This window comes from Paroedura picta, chromosome 6 (genome assembly GCF_049243985.1).
Source record: "Paroedura picta isolate Pp20150507F chromosome 6, Ppicta_v3.0, whole genome shotgun sequence".
Classification (NCBI taxonomy): domain Eukaryota; kingdom Metazoa; phylum Chordata; class Lepidosauria; order Squamata; family Gekkonidae; genus Paroedura; species Paroedura picta.
In genome coordinates this window covers 111377260-111396304 of record NC_135374.1, presented here as the reverse complement: position 1 = coordinate 111396304, position 19045 = coordinate 111377260, and the positions used below count along the sequence as shown (strand labels likewise).

At 43.4% G+C, this 19045-nt stretch overlaps 1 protein-coding gene across 1 annotated transcript; it reads right to left on the bottom strand.

The window, feature by feature from the left end:
• On the bottom strand, nt 1-18810 carry FBXL3 (F-box and leucine rich repeat protein 3). The gene is made up of 5 exons (XM_077343950.1): nt 18496-18810; nt 14555-14921; nt 10969-11091; nt 7306-7477; nt 1-6195 (listed from the first exon to the last, which is right to left on the bottom strand). The coding sequence occupies exons 2-5, from the start codon at nt 14918-14920 to the stop codon at nt 5552-5554; spliced, it is 1305 nt and encodes a 434-aa protein (XP_077200065.1). The 5' UTR covers nt 14921; nt 18496-18810; the 3' UTR covers nt 1-5551.
• Nucleotides 18811-19045: the final 235 nt, after the last annotated feature.

Sequence of the window (19045 nt, the reverse complement as noted above, 5' to 3'; positions counted from 1 at the left end):
TTCAAGTTCAATATTTACACATTTATTCAGTGGCAAAATTCACATACAGCCTTGCCCATAATTTTTGTTGGGAGTAAAATTCACAATATAGATATAAAGAAGGTTGAAAAATAATTTTCTTTCCACACAATTATGATCCATTTCAGAATCACTATAGCTAGTCTCTTTAAACACTTGCGTTAAACTGTAAAATGCCTTTGGCTAAGAATGATTAAAGTACTGCTAGTATGTACAACAGCCCTTGAAAATAGTTACAGGAACCGTATTACATTACATTCACTACACCAGGGGTAGTCAAACTGTGGCCCCCCCAGATGTCCATGGACTACAGTTCCATAGATATTACAATTGTAGTCCATGGACATCTAGAGGGCTGCAGTTTGACTACCCCTGCACTATACAGTCTACGTGTTGGATCCAGAACATTGTGGCTTCTAGGTACTGAGCAATTCTACATGGGCCAGGGCCTGAAGAGCTCTCTCTGCCTGAGAAAGCAATGCTGGGCATGAGCATGAGGGATGGTGCATGCATGGCAGAAAGCACTATCTGGAGGCCAAACCTTCACTATGCCTGTTTTCTCTAACAGATCTAAAGTTCAACAGCTTGCATGTGACTGACGCTAAGTGTGGAGGACACAACCTGGATGAGGGGGAGGGGAGATCAGAACCAAAAGAGGCTGTAACTACAGACAGACTGGAAGCAGGAAGTAAAACTTTCCCCGACTGCGAATTCAGAACACAGAAGGAATGACAAAAACGGAAACAGTCAGATTCACAAGTACAGCTTTTACGACGCTTGGGAATGTTTTGTATCATATTCATATTCAAATCTGTATAATAAAAGGGGGCAGGAGAGATAGCGGAATGCACAATATAGTAACAGCATGGCACAGGTAAGGGTTATTACATATTACTAGGGGAGGCAAAGAAGTCAAGAAGTCAAGAGGCATTTCTGGGTCATTCCAAATATGGACTTGTGAAAGCCCCTACAGCACAGGCCTGAAGGCTGACAAACGAATTGCAGCAGAACATGAATGGATTTCAAATTATTCCTGTGTGGGGCCTTTTAAAGGAGAAGGGATACTTCACAACAACTTTATCCAGAGGCAAGCCACTACTCTTATATTTGATATACAAGGCCAACAGATCTCCCTTCCACAGCATTTAAGACAGAAGGATCAATACCAGCTAGATTTAAGTATCACCCCTTATCAGTTTTGCAAATAAGCAAACTAGCCAACTTGCAAGAGGATGTCAAGTCAACTCCAGGCTGGGGTGGGGCAGAGGATACTTTTGCAAACTCTAGTTTGTCTGGAAGCCTTTTCATCTTGGCCCCAAGTAAGCTACTCTGGGCAGCCTGCTTGGGAGCCGTTTCCCTGGCATGCTCTCACATCGCGGCACTAACTGTATCAAGGAACCATATGGGTGGGACAGATGAATTCCTTCCCAGAAAAGCATTGTATTCTCCCCGCCTCCATCAGCTATGAACAACAGCAGCTCAGAACTTATGAGAATAACACGAGTGATCAGAGAGAACTGGCTCCCGTTAGTGATTCTATATGTTTTGGATAACAAAGGGTCATGCAGACAATGGGAACAGAATATTTGTTTTCCTCAGGTTCTGGCAATACTTCATCACTTGGTCTTTCAAGGAAAAGCTTCAAGCAAACACTTGTTTTTTGGCTAGTAGCTTTTGACAGGATCCAAACACCTGGCCTGTGGATTAACACACACATACACAAATGCTTCATGTGGAAACAAACATTGCGAGGGAGACGAATATCCAAGAAGAGCGACAAACAACTGAAAATACTTAAGTCAAAGAATTGTGGTTGTTTAGTTGTGTCATAAAGAACACATGGCTGTCAAATAACCAAGTTCCAAAAGGAGCACAAACAAGCAGAAATCAAGCCAGGCTAAATTACTTGTTTTCAAACACAGACCATTTTTAGACCATACAGACATTGAACAAACTGAAGACCAAGTTTGCCTATGCAAACTTCAGCTTTACAGGGCCGCACATCTTTCATAAGATACGTCTAGTCCACTGAGCAGTTTCACATGGAATTAGACTGTTGTTCTTAAGAACACTTCACAGCTCCCATTCATCCCTACATATGGTGCATGTCATTCCACATAATAAAGACCGCTACGTCTGTACATGACACACTTATGACCTGATTGCCCCTCTGGGACATCACTTGCCCAGGAGGATCCATCAGGTAGGGGATGCCTCGCCCACAACCACCTCCTCCTTCCACCTGCAGGAAGAGCTGGCAGTCAGGTGAGCCAGCCTAGCAGGGTGGCTGGGAGGAGAGGCTGGGCCAATGGCTGCCCCCACCACGAAGGGTTCAGCCATAGCCTCTGCAAGCCTCGGTGGCACCGGTCAGGTCTGGGGGAGGTGGCCAGGAAGGCCATGGAGAGGCCCCCTCCTGGCCCAAACGCCCCCTCCACTGCCTCTGCAGGCTTCGTCGGCACCTATCCAAGTCTGGAGGAGGCCAGGAAGGCCCCAGAGACGGTGCCTGCCGCCCTGACCAGGCAGCAATGGTGGAGGCAAGGGGTGCTTGCAGGCTGAGATGGGGACAGAGGGCGCAGGCGAATCCTGCCTGGACAATGGGTTGTGCCCAGCCAAGTTTTTTAGAGTCTCTTATAATTTTTGGCACAATGGGCTTTTTTTGCTAGTATAGCAATAAAGCAAGGATATTTAGCCACTGCAAAATGATCTCACCCCTACATCCCAAAATCCATATTCACAAGGCTAGGTTTTGCTTTGAATCTAAAAAGGATTGGGGGCAGGGAGGGAATGACATTTTTATCATTTACTTCAGGGGTGACCAAACTGTGTGTCTCCAGATGTTCATGGACTACAATTACTATATGCCCTGGCTAGCGCTCATGCTAATTGTAGTCCATGGGCAACTGGAGAGCCCAGTTTGGCCACCCCTGATTTACTGGGTGTGTGAGTAACGTCACATCTGCCTGCTAATATGGGAGAGTAGGGTGGATCCTGCCCACAGCCTACAACTCCACAATATATTTTATTAAAACTTGACTTCCTTTTGGCTTCCAAAGCCTTCCTCCTAGTTAAGTGGCTTTTCCTCTAATGGGACAGCTGCTTAAGTTGGGAAAGGCTTCTTGGAGGATGGATGGCTGGATCCACCCCAGGATTATGCAATGATCAAAACAAAGATTTCCAAAAGCAAGAAGTACAAAAAGTACCAAAGCCATCCACTTCATACATACATATTTCTGGAGAATCATAAATGTGCTGTTCTGTAAAGATAATTTTATTAAGAAAGCCATGTTTCTCTTCAAAGGCCCAAAGGCCTCCAAATGTTCTTCAGATTTTGAAGATGTGCTCCTTTTTGAGCAATTGAATGATAAAGCCTCCTGAATCAATATGTAGATTTCCAGTCTCACTACCAGGGCTGATTTCTCCATGGCTACTGCCCCTTTGCATATCACTCCCACTATTAAATCAGAGTCCAGTGGCACCTTTAAGACCAACAAAGATTTATTCAAGGCGTGAGCTTTCGAGTGCAAGCACTCTTCCTAAGACGACCCACTTGAATCACTCCCACTATTGTTATCCCCCTGTTATTATCACTCGGCATCTGAAATCATTCCACTACCCAAGGACAGATGAACTCACAGTTTAGCTGTATCCAAAGAAGCAGTGATTCATGAAAGCTGCCACAATATTTTCTTAGTCTTTACGGTGCTTCTGGATACTTGCTCTTTTCCACTGTTATGGACAAACTACCCATCTTGATCTCCCTCCATGGAGGGCTAACAAAAGTAATTTAACATTTCTTTAAATCATGACTTTTCTTGAGACTCCAGACTGCATTCTTGGCCAAGAAGCATCTGCAGAGAATCATGCTGACCAGCTGGGACACTAGGGCTCCCCAAACCCTATTTGCCATTTAACCTTCCAACAGTCAGTATCCTTCTCCCTGTCCATCTGAAAACTGCTTATAGCATTTAAAACTTAGGTACTATAGTTTGGCTTGCTCTGTTACTGGAAAACAGACATGCCATTCCTAAAGTTCATCTGGTAAAACAATTAGCTTGAGAAAAACCCATAGAATTCCCTCATCGAAATACAGTATAATTCTGTTGGAATACTTTAGTTTCCTGAGCTTTAACACCTTAAAACAGGTTTATATATGGACTGACAACCTGGAAATGTCAAATTCACATTTACAAAAATGCACAGAGGGGAAACAAACGTTTTTGGAAACAGTATTTGCTAGAGCAATTTAATAAGTGACATGCAATAAATTACTTTCTCTACACATAAGGTTATGTCTGGCTTGATAGCTGTATTGCTCTATCTATAGTTTTATCAAAATATTTAATAGCGTATTACTGTACGCTATGCAATAATCTTATGTTTTGTAGTCTAAACAGATGGTTGTTTTACAACCTATGCCAGAGTTTCCCAACCACAGTACCAAGTACCATATGGTACCATCAAGGCCCCTCAATGGTACCATGACATGGCAGTTTTCAAAATGGTGGCTAGGGAGAGTCCACCTACCCTGTGAATGAAAATTATCTTTAATTGAAAAAAAAATCTACCCTTATTTGGGCAGATTGACACGCCCCCTTCCAAAGTGGCCAATGGTGGGCCAGGAGGGAGCTGAAAGGGGAGGGCCCCCAGCTATTTAAACCTTTGCTGCCTGAGGCTTCTCTCATTTTGGGGGGAGGGGGTAGCAGGGAGGCCCAGCCAGCTGACCTAACTTCCTGGTACCTCAAAGCCTGAAAAATATTTCAGTGGTACTTCCATGGTCAAAAGGTTGAAAAAGGCTGACCTATACTGATGTCAGCAACATCAAGTCTCCAATAAAGCAAATCTGTCTCCCTGTAAATTTCATGTCAGTCAGCTGAAGTACCTAAAGTGAAATTAGAAGGAAAAAATACTGTAAAATGCTGTAATCCCCAGCATTGTGGAATTTGCGGGTACTTACTGAATGGCTGCTACCAATCCCTAAATGGTGGGAAGTTCCGCAAAAATGTTAGTTTTCAAGCCAAGCTTCCTCCTGTGAAGGCGCCCCCCCTGCAGGTGCAAAGGTGCTGCCTGCTGGCTCTACTCAAGCACCTCCTACTCGTGGAGAAGATAAAAGCCAAGACTGGCTCTTTGCTATGAGGGAAAGATGCTTAAGGGAAGAAGCAAGTGAGGACCAGGAAACAAAACCGTGGGCACCACTCTGGAAGAATTTACAAATATATCTCTAATATATCTCAGCAAAATCTGGAGCAGAATCTGATTATTAGTCAGCTTGCTGCATTGTATACATACACGAGAGCCCCAACTCAACAGAAAAAGAGCATAACTAGAAAATGCTTTATACAGTAATTGCTCTGAACATCCTCAAATTGTTCCCTTCAACCTAAATTTTAAAAGATGGCAATTAAATAATACATTAAATGTTTCTAAGAACACTTTACAGTAAAACTTTACGGTATTAAATAAGCTTATGTGATTAAGATGCAAGAGGGTATACTCAAAACATAAGGTGCTGTTCCACGTGAAGTCCACAAAGACTCTACCACGTGGGCATCATATCTGGAAACCAGACTCGACCGAGATGTTTTGACACTTCCCAATGAATCTGCTCCAAGCTGTATTTCTGGTCAGGGATCAGGACTTCTTCCATGATGGACAACTGAGTAAGTCGGCCACCGCACATCTTCACAAACTCCACAAAGGCACTGCAGGAGACTTCACACTCCCCAAGGCCAATAGCGGACAGATTCTTACAGCGCTCTGCAATGCGGATGAGCTCTTCATCCAGCGGCCGCAATCCGTTGGCACACACAACCAGTTCAACCAATCGCGGACAGGTCATTCCGACTCTGCCAAGTACATCTTTGCTTACTGACCTCCCGAAATACAGGTGAGTGACAGGTGTCTCGTACCGAAAGAATGGGCCAAACTCCTCTTCGTATAGGAAAAAATACATCACTAAATTTACTTTGGGAGAATGTTTGATGAAAGCATCCCAACTGCTCTTCTCGATCGCGTGGAAGTGTGTCTGTCCAGGATTCTCACTGACTACATCTATGCGCAAGTGTTCTAGCCGCACGTGTTTTTCCGAGGACAGGGCGAGGAGGAGTTCATCGCTCAGCAGATGGTAATTTAATGCCAGCTCACGTAAACCGTGGCACTGGTCAGCTACACATAGGATACCTAAAAAAGGAAATTCAGCATTAGAATCCTGCGTTCAACACTCCGCCTACCACACAACTGAGGTAAAATTAACTTAATGTATTAAGCTCTCAAATGGAGTTTTTTGGGAAATAAACCACTTTGTACAGATTAACCCCCCCAAAAAACAAAAACAATTTGGACAAATTATTGTTTTTAAATAGGTAGCATTTTATTTAGGACAAGCAGTTTGCCAACATGTAGGCTGTCCTGTGGAAGTGACTAAAGGAGTGACTTCTCCTAAACAGAATCCAAATAACTGCCCAGGGTGACACGTACTGTTTACTAGGATAATTAAGCATGTGGGTTTTTTTTTCCCTTTCTACTTTCAGAATACAGTCATTGAAAAGAGATGCAGCCAGCAAGAGATACACAGCACTTTAGCCTTTATTTTCCATCTTCTCAGAAAACATCTGGTTACCCAAGCAGATTCAGGGCCCTTGACAGGACCGCACCCCTAATATAATATTTTGTTTGCGTGTGCACACTTATCACCACCAATTGGATATGTGAACAGGGCAGGGGAGGAGACTGCCTGTCTCACAATGAATTATGATACCAACATGAAGCATTTTTACTTAATAATTTTTTTTTAACACCAATGACAAATAAGCTTTGCATTGTGAGCAATATGTTTGTGCAGGAGGGGGAAAATGCATATATTTGAAGATTCTCTGGAAATCCAGATGTCCTCCACTCCCCCACAATCCAAATGTTTCTCACCAGGAGGGGTGACGGATAGAAAGTAAGGATGGAGCAGCCTCTTGCATTTCATGTCTCAATGTATTAACCATAATATTGTCAACGCAAGTACTGTAACCCCCTTAATTTCTGTGGGAAAATTACATGCCCTGAAGGTGAATTTAATCTACACTGGAGACCTATGCTTATTGAGAAATAATGGCTCTTACCTCCTAAGCCAGGTTTTGTTGCTGACTTCTTGCATTAACCAAGTCCAGGAGAAAGGTGTTGAGGGATGTTACTCACAAGCAACTGCTATTAATATTCAACCTACACTTTTGATAGAAGCTGCCTATCTGACCAATTGGGATAATTCAACACAGTCATTTGAGAGTACAAAAGCAAGCTCACCTGCTGGAGAAACATGAGGACAGCTGCTCATCTTTAACAATTTCAGAGTGTCACTGTTGTTAGCTACCAGTACCTTGAGAGATGGATCATCTACTGGTGTATCATCTATCTTAAGTGAAGAAAGGGACTTGGAGTTTACAAACACCACTGTCAGTGCAGAAATAAAGTGTGACTGCCGAAAAGGGAAAAAATGGCAAAGTTAGACATGAAATATAATACCCACAGCACAAAACATATTTCATACACAGTAGAAAAATTATAAATTCATGTTAACGTTTCTGAGCAAATGGCTTCTTTTTCAGATGTTTCTGAACAGACTAGGTAGCTGAGACTAACTGAATATCTGAATATTTATCATAAGGTTTGCAGTTTGCTACTCCCAAGTTACAAAAGCCTCCAAGTCCAGATGACACATCTAGGTGGAAAGATGCCTGACTCGAGCTGCATATAAGATTTTTAAAAAGGGAGAAAGGATGTCTGTGTATGCTGTATATCTCCGTTCTGCCTTAAAGCACTATTGTAAATATCAAAGGGATAGGGGCTCCTGCAAAGAAAAATCTGTCACAATCCTTTGTTAGGGAGTATCAGGAAATTAGGAACACAGAATTACTACAGCATAATGCTATATAGCAACAGATTTAGGAGGTACTACTAGTACAGATGAGCGTGTGGTATATTCAGCAGAAATTAGATATACGGTCTCATCTAGTTCATCCCACTTTCAGTTCAGAACACTGTTTAGTGCACTGCAGCTGGAGAAACAGCCTAACCTAACCAGCAGCTTACTGGCCTGAAATCACAAAGAAGTGCTGAGTGCGAGATGTGTGAAGACTAGTTACTTCCTTCAATCTACAGAAAAGAACTAGCAAAGTTAATTGCTGAATCACCACGTCATTTTGGGTAGTGTTTGAGGAATCAGGGAGGGGAGACTGATTCTGGACGGCCTTTCAGCAACAGAAGCCAATGCACTGAAATCCTCAGCCAGATGATTCCAATGCAAAAGGAAAGATTTGGGCCAGAAAAGCATAAGAGCACTTAACAGCCAACCAATGGAATACTCTTGGCAAGCTTCAAGCAGCTGACATTTCCATTTTCTATATTTTTTAAGAATAGTTTCTGGCACCATCCTGTTGGCTGCTGTAGCCTCTCTTACATTCTAAATCAGGAAACAATTTCCTGGTTTCTAAGTGGGTAATACCTCTGGATAACCTTTATCCAATCCAAACTATTTTCCAACAGTGTCATGGGCAGAATACACATTTAAAATTGCGCCAAGTCAACGTTCCCTCTATAGACCACCATGTCTGGTAATATGAAAGGTTTTATGCTTAAAAAAAAATCCCCCTAGTTGCATGAGCCCAGGAATAAAAAGAAGAGAAAACCAGAGAAACAAAAATATGGGAAGAAATGTACAGAGGCAGGAAAACAAAAAAAATTACTGCAGCAGCTGAGATGCAAGAGCTACTCAGTAAATAAGTTATAAAGCATAGTACTCTACCTCTATTCTGATATCCCAGAAAGGGAGGGATGTCACAATGTTCCCGCAGATAGCAAAATAGCTCCATAGGCAGCGCTAGCTGACATAGCCATGTGCACAGTCTCTACTCCCAGAAGAGCACCTACACATCCAGCAGTAACTGAGCTGCAATGTATCCCCCCCGGCAAAAAAAAAATTTCAGCCAACATTGCACCAAGATTAGGCTAACAGACAGAAAGAACGGATGGGATGCATGCTTGATACCTGACTGTTCACACCCCAGGCTAGAGAACTGAAAGCCAAAATGAGATGAAGCCAAAAGAGAAGCCTTTCAAAATTCAACAAGTGCAGGCAAAGCAAAACAGAACTCCTGGTAACACACGTGCCCATGTTCAGCACGTAATCCATAGAATGGAAAAAGTTGTTGGTACTCCCTGTACAGTCTCTGTAAAGGAACCAACATGAATGAAGAATGTTTTTGGCAGTACTGACAAGGAATAGGCACTGACAAGGCATGCTCTGCAATGACTGGAGAGCCAGTCAGCTCACACATAAATGTTCTAGACTAGAGGTCCCCAACCTTTTTCCGGTTGAGGACCGTCTCCGGGGTTGAGGGAGAGCTGCTGGCCCGGCCGCGCGCATGTGCATTTTCGCCAGCAGATGGCGCCAATGTGTATGCGCAGAGTAGCCACGCATGCGCGTTTCTGCCAGCAGGTGGTGCTAACGTGCATGTGCAGAGTAGCTGCGCATGCACGTTTGCGCCAGCAGGGGCGCTAACATGCATGCGTGGCAGATCCACGCATGCATCCGCTGGCATGCCGGAGGCTGCGCCTGCCTCTTCCCCCCACTCTCACAGCAGGAAGCTAGCCGGGATGCGAGTGAAGCGGCCACTTTGGTGGCTGCTTCGCTCGGGGCCTGGCAAGCTTCTTGCAGCAGGGGGGGGGGGGGAGGCAGGTGCGGTTGCTGGCGGCCCGGTACTGAGGTCTTCATGGCCCGGTACTAGGCTGCAGACCAGGGGTTGGTGACCCCTGTTCTAGACCAACACAGGAAGTTCAGGGAGAGCCTTGCACATCCCCACGAAGGCATCCCACAATTTATTTCCTTAGATTATAATGATTTTTTCTTAGAGGGGAAAAGTTATTGCAGCACTAGTAACTCAAGAATCTGTGCACTGATCTAAGCTGATATGCAAATAAACTGAATCATTTTGGCAATACTACCTACACACCAGCAAACTAAATTCCACAGTACTATCTCTTTGGCTTTATGGCTGGCCCAAACCATAACCAAGGAAAAGGAGGGGAAGAAAAACCCCAAAAAATTGAATCAAGGAACCAAAATGGTTAAAGATGTGTAAATATGAGGCCTGATACTATAAAAGTAATGTAGACAAAAATTAAAGTTGTTTAAATATATGAAAATACGTGTATTACAAAAAAAAAGTTTAAAATGCTATAAGGCCTAATTATAAGGCTCACATACACAATTCATTCTTACAACCATAAACAAGATCCAAATGGCCTAGACCAGTCATCCCCAACCTTTTTATCACCAGGGACCAGTCAACGCTTGGCAATTTTACTAAGGCCCGGGGGTGGGGATAGTTTTTTGCTCCACTTGCTTTCCCACTGGCGCCCCTCACTTCCCGCCACCCGCTGGGGGGCACTGCCAGCAGCATGCCATGCTGAGGGGGAGCCCCAGCCATGGCGGCCATCGGAGAGCACCAAAGGTGAGCTGGCGGCAGAGTGGCAGGGCAGCCCCCGAGGCAGCAGGCAGGGAGGAGGACGAGGAGGAACTGCGGCCCGGTACTGATTGATCCCCGGACCGGGGGTCGGGGACCACTGGCCTAGACCAAATGCGTTTCAGCGCACTAGCCTTCTTCAGTGGTCAAGCATACGTTTGCTACAGATTTATACCGAGTAAATAGGCAAATAATGAAAAGGGCACAGCAGAAATTGTAATCATACACACTCTGACACAGGGCTAGATTGAAATTGGTCTCTGTAGTCCCTGGTTCGATACAGCTGTACTTCTCTATACAGCTTCTCTGCAGTGCCCTGATCAATAAATAAACAAATGTAATATAGAATCAGTCACACGTATTGTATATACACCACCTGGAACCTAGTCTTTGTATTAGATCAGCACAAAAGCACAAACTTTGGTTTTCAGTATACAATTAATACCTTTGGTAAATCCATGAAGCTGGGTCGAGCTGTGGAAATTAATCCAAGGGTTTTTAAAGAACAGTTCACAAGCTGTGATAAGATATCACAGGCTGCTTCAGCTGATTCCTTGCTGCTGTCCACCTTTGGAAGGAAATAGAACAATGAATGCAAAGTTTCCCACACTAATTATTCAATCAATGCATTTATATTCTGATTCTTGGTGAACTGAAGATACGTCCAAGGAATCAAATGGTATTAGAATTTTGGCTTCAGTCTGAGAACAGGCAGACAAAAAGGATCTCCATTTTATATTGTTGGGGGGGGGGGATTTTCTTCCATGAATATCATCCCAAATCTCCTTAGTTGTTACTTTTAAAATGCTATAAAGTATAACCAACTAAAGAAAACAGACTGGCTTAAAATAATCTATTTTAACAGCAGTTCCATAACTGGGTCCCTCTGTGTGGTCCACTTGTCCTTTATTGAAACAGAGGGCTATGCCTTCTTGGACCATCCAGCTAATAAGATAATGAAGCTTTCCATTTTTTAGCCTGGGACATACAAATGTCTGTCCCCCCCGTCCATCCCCCTGAAAATTCTAAAAGGTCAGAGCTTTTTTAAGATCAAAAGAGGGAGTATTTGAATTATGAGTGTTTTAGAACTGTGGAACTTTAGCATTCATAACAGATTATGTAAGGATATGCATCGAAGGGCTAATGATAAGGACACAATCGTGGAAATGCTTGTTATCTGTGCAGCACTTAGTCATGATGGTTAAAGCACACCTGCCTTCAAATATGTAAATAATCATTCCTTTTCAGTTGAAGACATTAGAACATTACCAATGCCCCAAAATTGGGGAGAGGGGGGATTTAAGGAAGTGTAAAATAAATAGTAGTCTTTAAAAAAGTTACAACCTGAGTTGCAAAAAACTAACTCAAAACATGTATTTACTTTATCACTGTGATCATAGTTTAAGTAACACACTATTGCAACATTTTATCTTCATCTCAAGATGAGAGTTCTGATCAGAGCTGATGATAAATTACCTATAATTTCCACCCATAGTCATACTGTGGAGGAATTTATTTCTCTTAAACTCTCTAGTTCAATTCTGAATCTGACCACACCTCTTAAGACACCCTATTAAGTCTCCTCAGGCAAATACATCCAGAAGGAATGCAGAAGAGCAAGAAGTTTCTCAACAGAATGTATTTCCAAGAAAAGTATTGCTACTGTGGTACATATAATTCAAAATCAACCCGCTTGAATCCTACTATTTAGATGAATACTGAAAGGAATACTGAAAGACACTAGATGAATACTGAAAGACACTAAGCCTTGCTCCTCCACATGCAGTCAAGCTGGGTGACCTTGGACTCATCACAGTCCTATCAGAGCTCCCTCTGTCTCACGCACCTAACAGGGTGTCTGTTGTGAGGAGAGGAAGGGAAGGTGATTGTAAGTTGCTTTGAGACTCCTCCTTTAGGCAGTGGAGCAGGATATAAAACTAATTCTTCTTCGTGTGATATGGGGCTCTTTGTCTTTTTTTGCTATCAAGTCACTGCTGATTTATCGCAATCCCATGGAGTTTTCAAAGCAAGAGTCAATCAGAAGGGGTTAGCCTGCTTCCACCTTACAACCCTAGTATTTATATCTTGGGGATCTCCAGAGCCAAACCTACTTAGCTGCTGAGATCCAATGAGGTTAGACTAGTCTGAGCTATCCAAGTCAGGAATCTGAGGCTCTATGCCCCTGAAATACCAGTGAGACACGTTGGTGTAGCTTGGTGTAGTGGTTAGGAATGAGGACTTATAATCTGGTGAGCCAGGTTTGAATCTGCACTCCCCACATGCAGCCAGCTGGGCTCACCACCACTGATAAAACTGTTCTGACCAAACAGTGATATCAGGGTTCTCTCAGCCTCACCTCCCTCACAGGGTGGCTGTTGTGGGGAGAGGAAAAGGAAGGCGACTGTAAGCCGCTTTGAGACTCCTTCGGGTAGAGAAAAGCAACATATGAGAACCAATTCTTCTTCACAGACATCAAGCTAAAAGTTTTGGGGAAGAAGTACAACATCTCTGGTCAGAACATTGCTAGTCCAGAAATATTAGAGGAATCAGAATAGAAGAGAGTGATATCCGTGTGCAAAAAAAAGCCCTACCAGTAATTCTAACCATCTGCATCACAAAATCTCTAGGACTGGTTTGCCTATTGCTATTACTTACTGAATCAAAATAACAGCTTTATTTTAAGCCTGGCCAGAAAGACTGATTTAATGTCCCAATGGTAATTCCATTTTGTGTCCCAACTCACATGCACATTCAAATGTAAATCTCACTGTCAAAAGATCCTCCTGATAAAATCCTGAACTTCGTGCTAACATTTATAATTTACATTTAAATCATTTGGCCATGCTGTGTCATCTGCACTGTAATCAGGGGACTCCAGTTCTGGAGGTTGTGCACACCGTACAGAGCTCTGTGATTTACTTCCCTACTTGGAAGAACTGAGTTGCACAATTATCCCACCTCTTCTCCCATCTCAGCCCACATCAAGTTAACTTCCTCAGCATTGCTAGCATGTAGTTGGCTGGAAAGCTGTCATTGTCCAAATTCTGTCTGTAGGCCACCAGATGCTGAGAAACCTATCTTTCCTTTCATGTCTTCCATGGCAGCTCCACATTTAAGGGTTGCTTATATGACATTTTATATTCTGGTACAAATTCCCAAGAAAAAGAAGAACCAGACATATATTTTTAAAGGAAATTTTAAAAGCTCAGTAAACACAAACATCTGTTTTGTGCTTGGGAATCAGCAACTAGCTATAAAATTTAACCAGAACCTCTAACCAACATGAACTTTTTCAACATACATGCAAATTGGATCACCTTGCTTAACAGTGATTCTGACATTTACCTTGTTTCACTATAGTCACTTAGCTTGGCAGTCCAATCTGCATGCAGACAAGCCTGGCCCATAGACTGTGTACTATACACAGTATTTGTAAACTCAAAGAGAAACTGAAAGTTATTAATCCAGAATTCCCTCTTCTTTTGTTTTACAAACTTGTACAAAGAATTAAAAGTCAAATTCATTTCAGTGTCTTCGTGGGGTACAAAAATACAGCTATGCAGTTCGAGGGTATATGGTTTGTGTTTTCATTAACTTAAAATATGTACCTAAGTTTATTTGGACAGAATGGTTTCTACCAGCTGAACACAATTTCCTTGCTTCCCACCTCCTGCTACAGTACAAAACGCTTTCTGAAAACCTTTGTTGGAAGGGGACAAGATAACCCCAGTAACAATAGTTCCGGGCTGTAGAAGAAAGGCAAGAAATCCATGTCTATGTTCTGTTAGATCTGAGTATATCATCAATACAATAAGTATTACCATACTGCAAAACATGCTGTTTCAATTTTTCCTGTTTTTCTTACACATTAATTGGCTGCTTGGGACAGATCAATAAATTCAGTTTCTCCCCATCAAGTAGCTAAACTATCAGTGTAAATGGAATCAGTGTATTAGGGAGGATGTGTGCACAAAGAGATGGAACAGTGCCAAAAATCTACAAAATACACAACTTTTTTTTAATGTAGTTACCTTGAAGCTAACATACTGCAGATGATTGGAATGCCTTTTGATAATTTGCTTAATAAGCTCTGGATGAGTAGCCTTCAAATAAGATGTAGCTGGCTGATTCAGCTCAAACTCAAAGCATCTCCACAGTTCAGGCATATGGAACACCTGGTTCCACCTACGGCAGACCTGTGATGCATGGGCACGATCGAGGAGAGGTAAATATTGGAACACCTGAAGCACAATGTCTGGAATGAGGTTTCCCCAATCAGGGCCCTGAAGCTCTTCGGCACATCCTTCATCCGTTGTCTTCAGCTTTTTGTCACCTGCAGTAGTCTCCTCATCTGATAAGTGATCACTGGCTCTGCTGTTTTTTCTTCCTCGTTTCATCCTATCAAGATAAGCGAATCTTCATAAAAACAAATACTGCTTTCATTACAGACTGTGCTATTATACATTATTTAAGCAAAGAGTTTTCAAAGGTGAGAAGTACAGAATAAATGGCTCTACTGGAAATGCCCATCTGAAAATATTTTATAACGTTTTATATTCTGAAATGCAATACATAAAGAAACACTTAACTATAAAAATCCGGTATACCGCGATACATTTGAAAGCATTTCTTACAGACTGCATGCCACTAACTCTTTCACTTGATCTTGCCCAGTCCCCCTCCTCACTGTGGCCCCATCCTGCACCACCTTTGTCCATGTGGATTCCATGAACCCTACTAAAGATGCTTTGCTCACCAAATAGGGCAACTTTTCTTACCCAAGATAAAGCTGTTAAGGATCCATTTAATCATATTTAGTTGAAACATCTGACAACATTCAAATTCTGAATTTGATACTTTTGTGAGACAAAACGCTGGGTTTATGTCACTCTGGAGCATATACATATCATTTATAAATGATGCATTTATAATAATACAAACTGTATAAGATTATATGCATGTTTTCCATTACAGAATCAACATATGCAATGTAATTATAGGAATAAGGGCAAATAGCTGTATCAAGGTAACATGAACAAAGGCACAATTTGTTCATGACAAGAATGTCCAAGTTAAATAGAGAGCTTCCTAATTTAGGTGATCTTCAATCTAACCAGCTTGTTGATATGCCTGAATCTGGGCACTTGAACAAACTAATTCTTGTTATAAACTGGTACTCTTCTGAACCAGAATGGATGAAAGATCTCCATTCAAAATCACAAACAGTTCTCTTGTATGTACATGTTTTGCTTGTTTCCTGAGCTCTAAGAGATAAGAGATTTATTGTACATTGTTTCATTTTACACCTGCAATTTCCAGATGCCATATTTTGGTTGCTACTCTAGTAACTGCATACAGTGCAGTCATACTGACCAGTCAGGCTCCACCCGAACAAGGAAAGAGCTCTTTTGAGTTTGCTTTGAACCCATACAGAGTTACTGAGTGAGTATGCGTGTTTCTGTCTATCCTGGGGGAAGGGGGGTTTGTTCACTATTGTTTACACTGCAGAGACTGGTTACATAGAAGTAAGCCAAAGAGTTACTAATCTGACTTTTTACCCACCTTTTTAGAAATAGTGAGAGAGTAGAAGGGTGAAAGATAATACTAGGTGTTTCCCTCATATCTAGAACTCCCTATAAAATTTCCACAGCTCGAATGCATGTTTCAGTTTGATGGTATCAACTTACACAGGTTTCCTACACTACTGTCCTGTCTATCCAATAAGCTATTTTGAGCAGCTGCAGGAACCTTATCCACCAGGAAAGGAATACCACCAGGTAAAGTTCTATATGCATTCTATATTCAAAGCCACTTGTACCTGCTACACTAATACTTCTAAACCAACAGATAGTTACAAAAAAAGAAGTGTCATGTTTTTGCATACTATAAGGCAAGCCCTTGTACTGACAGATACTGCAGATCTATGGTTTCCATACTTCCCTTCAGAAGTAACAATTTATTCTTAATGTATTATCTTGAATTATTTATAGATCATTCATATTTCACAGGCTTTTAAAAATCTCTGCCTCTTTATTCTTCAGCTAACTGAGTAGATATGGATCAAAGGTAGGAGAAAATATGTGAGCTACTGCAGCAAAAAACCTCCTTTACATATATTAAATTATGGGAGGAAAGATAAAAGTTATTTAGGGTAACATTTTCAACAGTGGGTGAATGAACACTCGTCAGGGATGCTTTAGGCTGACATAATGGCCTGCATGGCCCCTTCCAACTCTATGATTCTGTGTGTGTGAAAGGTGGTAGAGATATGAGATGCAGCCAGAAAAGCCAAGATTCTTTAGTGAAGAGTGCATAGGATTACAGGTGCATTTTTAACAGAAGGACGAAAGCCACATAACTGGGTAGGTATTTGGGAGAGATTCAGGCTAACACACTGTTGTTTACACTTTTGTAAATAAAATAAAAGTTAAACTTGGGCTTTTTTTACATCTACCCTGAATTCTACTGGTCTGCATTTTGTGTCAGAATGGCCCTATGTGACAGGGCATTACTGACAATAATGTCTCAAGAGACAACGAAATATTCAATCACAGAGAACATAGGCAATATTTTTAAGTGAGTTTTAAAGGGATTTTATTTATGTGGGGCTTCATGTTGTAATCTGCCACAAGCCGGCGTGCTGAGTGGCGTGTAAGAAATTCAATATAATAATAATAATAATAATAATAATATATGCAACTGTTTTGGAGCAATCATGAGGTGGCAGCAGAGGAAAGACAGCTTGTGGCTTTTTATTTAGATGGCAAGATATAAGGCTGCAAATATATGCTGAGAAAGAAGCACGATTCTTGCACCTGAGACTAGCACAAGCATGGAGAAAAAAGGGACTTAAGCTACATTACTATCCTATACAGAGATAAATATGACCGTAAAGGATAATATTAATAGTTTTCAGATCGGGATTTTAGTAAATCAGGGAGGGGGATTTCCATCTCAACACATGGTGCTATAAAAGAATCAGGGAGTCCAATAAACCCACAACTTGGGAGGGAAATCCTTCGATACTAGTAGCAGTGGTGTTAGGATGGGGGTAAGGGCGTATCAGCAAAGAAGTAATGGTTAGCAAGCAAGGAGAGAAAGAGGGCTGCATAGAACCTGCTTGAAAAGATCTTATTGCAGCATCTCCAATTACAAGTATTAGAGAGCAGGTGAAGCAGAAAGACTTTGCTACCCAAGATCCTGAAAGGCCATTGCTAGCCAAAAGAGATAATATGGACCTTAATAGGTCAAAGCAGCTTTATGTGTTCATTAGTTTGGGCTTGTGGGCTACAGCTCAGTGGCAAAATATTTGCTGACCATAGCAAAGGTCCCAAGTTCAATTCCGGCCTCTCCCATTAAAAGATGAGAAAGACCTGCACCTGAGGCCCTGGAGACGGCTGCCAGCCTGAGCAGGCTGATTTGCAGGGCCAATGAGCTGGCGCAGTAGGAAGCACCCTCGTCTGGCCCAACTGAAGGCAGTCACCAAGGGCTGTGGCAGTCTTGTTTTGATTATACCGTTTCCCCCAAACTTTTAAAAATTGCTGTAAGCCACTGATCCCAACACTGGCGGCACAGAATCCTAAATTATATAAGCCAATAAAGATGCGCAAACTGCTTGGCCTGCAGAAGGTCCCAGGTTCAATCCCCGGCCTCTCCAGCTGAAAGGACCAGGCCGCAGGTGATGTGGAAGCCTCCACCTGAGCCCCCTGGAGAGCCGCTGCCAGCCTGAGTGGGCAATACCGACCTCGACGGACGCAGCGTCTGATTCAGGAGGGGGCAGCAGCTCCTAGGAGAAGCCTCCAGGGAGGGCCGCAGCGCAGCGGCGGAGCATCCCGGGTTCAGCCCAGTCGAAAGGACCGACCAGGCAGGAGGAGACCCCGGAGAGCTGCTGCTGCTGCTGCCAGCCCGAGTCAGCATCGCCCAAAGCGCCGGCTTCATTTGGCGCCAGGGAGCCCCGCTTCCCTCCACCTACCTGCCGCCGTCAGCTCCGTGGGGAGCGCCGCTTAACCCGGGCCCGGCCCGCCGCTCCGCCTCGCCTGCCGCCGCCGCCGCCTCATCGAGGGCCCCGGCCGGCTCAGGAGGGCACTCCGTCACGGCCGCGGTCGCCACCGGCCCACCAGAAAAGCCAACCGGCGCGGGCGGAGAAGAAAGGCCGCCGCCGCCGCCCCCTTGTTTACTTCAGGCGCCGCCGAGAGAAGCAGGAGGCAAAATGGCGGCCGCTCCGCCTCACAGTCGGCTCCGGGCGCCTAACCCGAGAGGCGCATGCGCGGGAGCGCGCGGGGTCCGTCCTCGCCCTGCCCCTGCCACGCGCAGGCACCTCCCTCGCGCGGGACCGCGAAGGACTAGCGCCTAGAGGGCGGGTGGAGCGGTCCGCAGGCGGCGCTTCCGGGTGCGCTTCGACTCTCGTCGCTTGCGTGGCATGGAGTCTAGCGCCAGATGTGCAGGGGTCGCGTTGTTTTTCCCGAGAAGGAGATGCAAGTTCGGACTCCGGCCTTGGAAATGGTGGATTTTGGACTTTTTTT

Bases quoted from the DNA above. Each gene is read 5' to 3' on its own strand.
- FBXL3 (XM_077343950.1), bottom strand. From the start codon at position 14,920: ATGAAACGAGGAAGAAAAAACAGCAGAGCCAGTGATCACTTATCAGAT. The intron at 7,478-10,968 runs GTATTAATTGTA...CCTTTTCGGCAG, and splicing joins GCTTCATGGATTTACCAAAG to TCACACTTTATTTCTGCACT. The intron at 6,196-7,305 runs GTGAGCTTGCTT...TTCCTTTTTTAG, and splicing joins TCCTCATGTTTCTCCAGCAG to GTATCCTATGTGTAGCTGAC.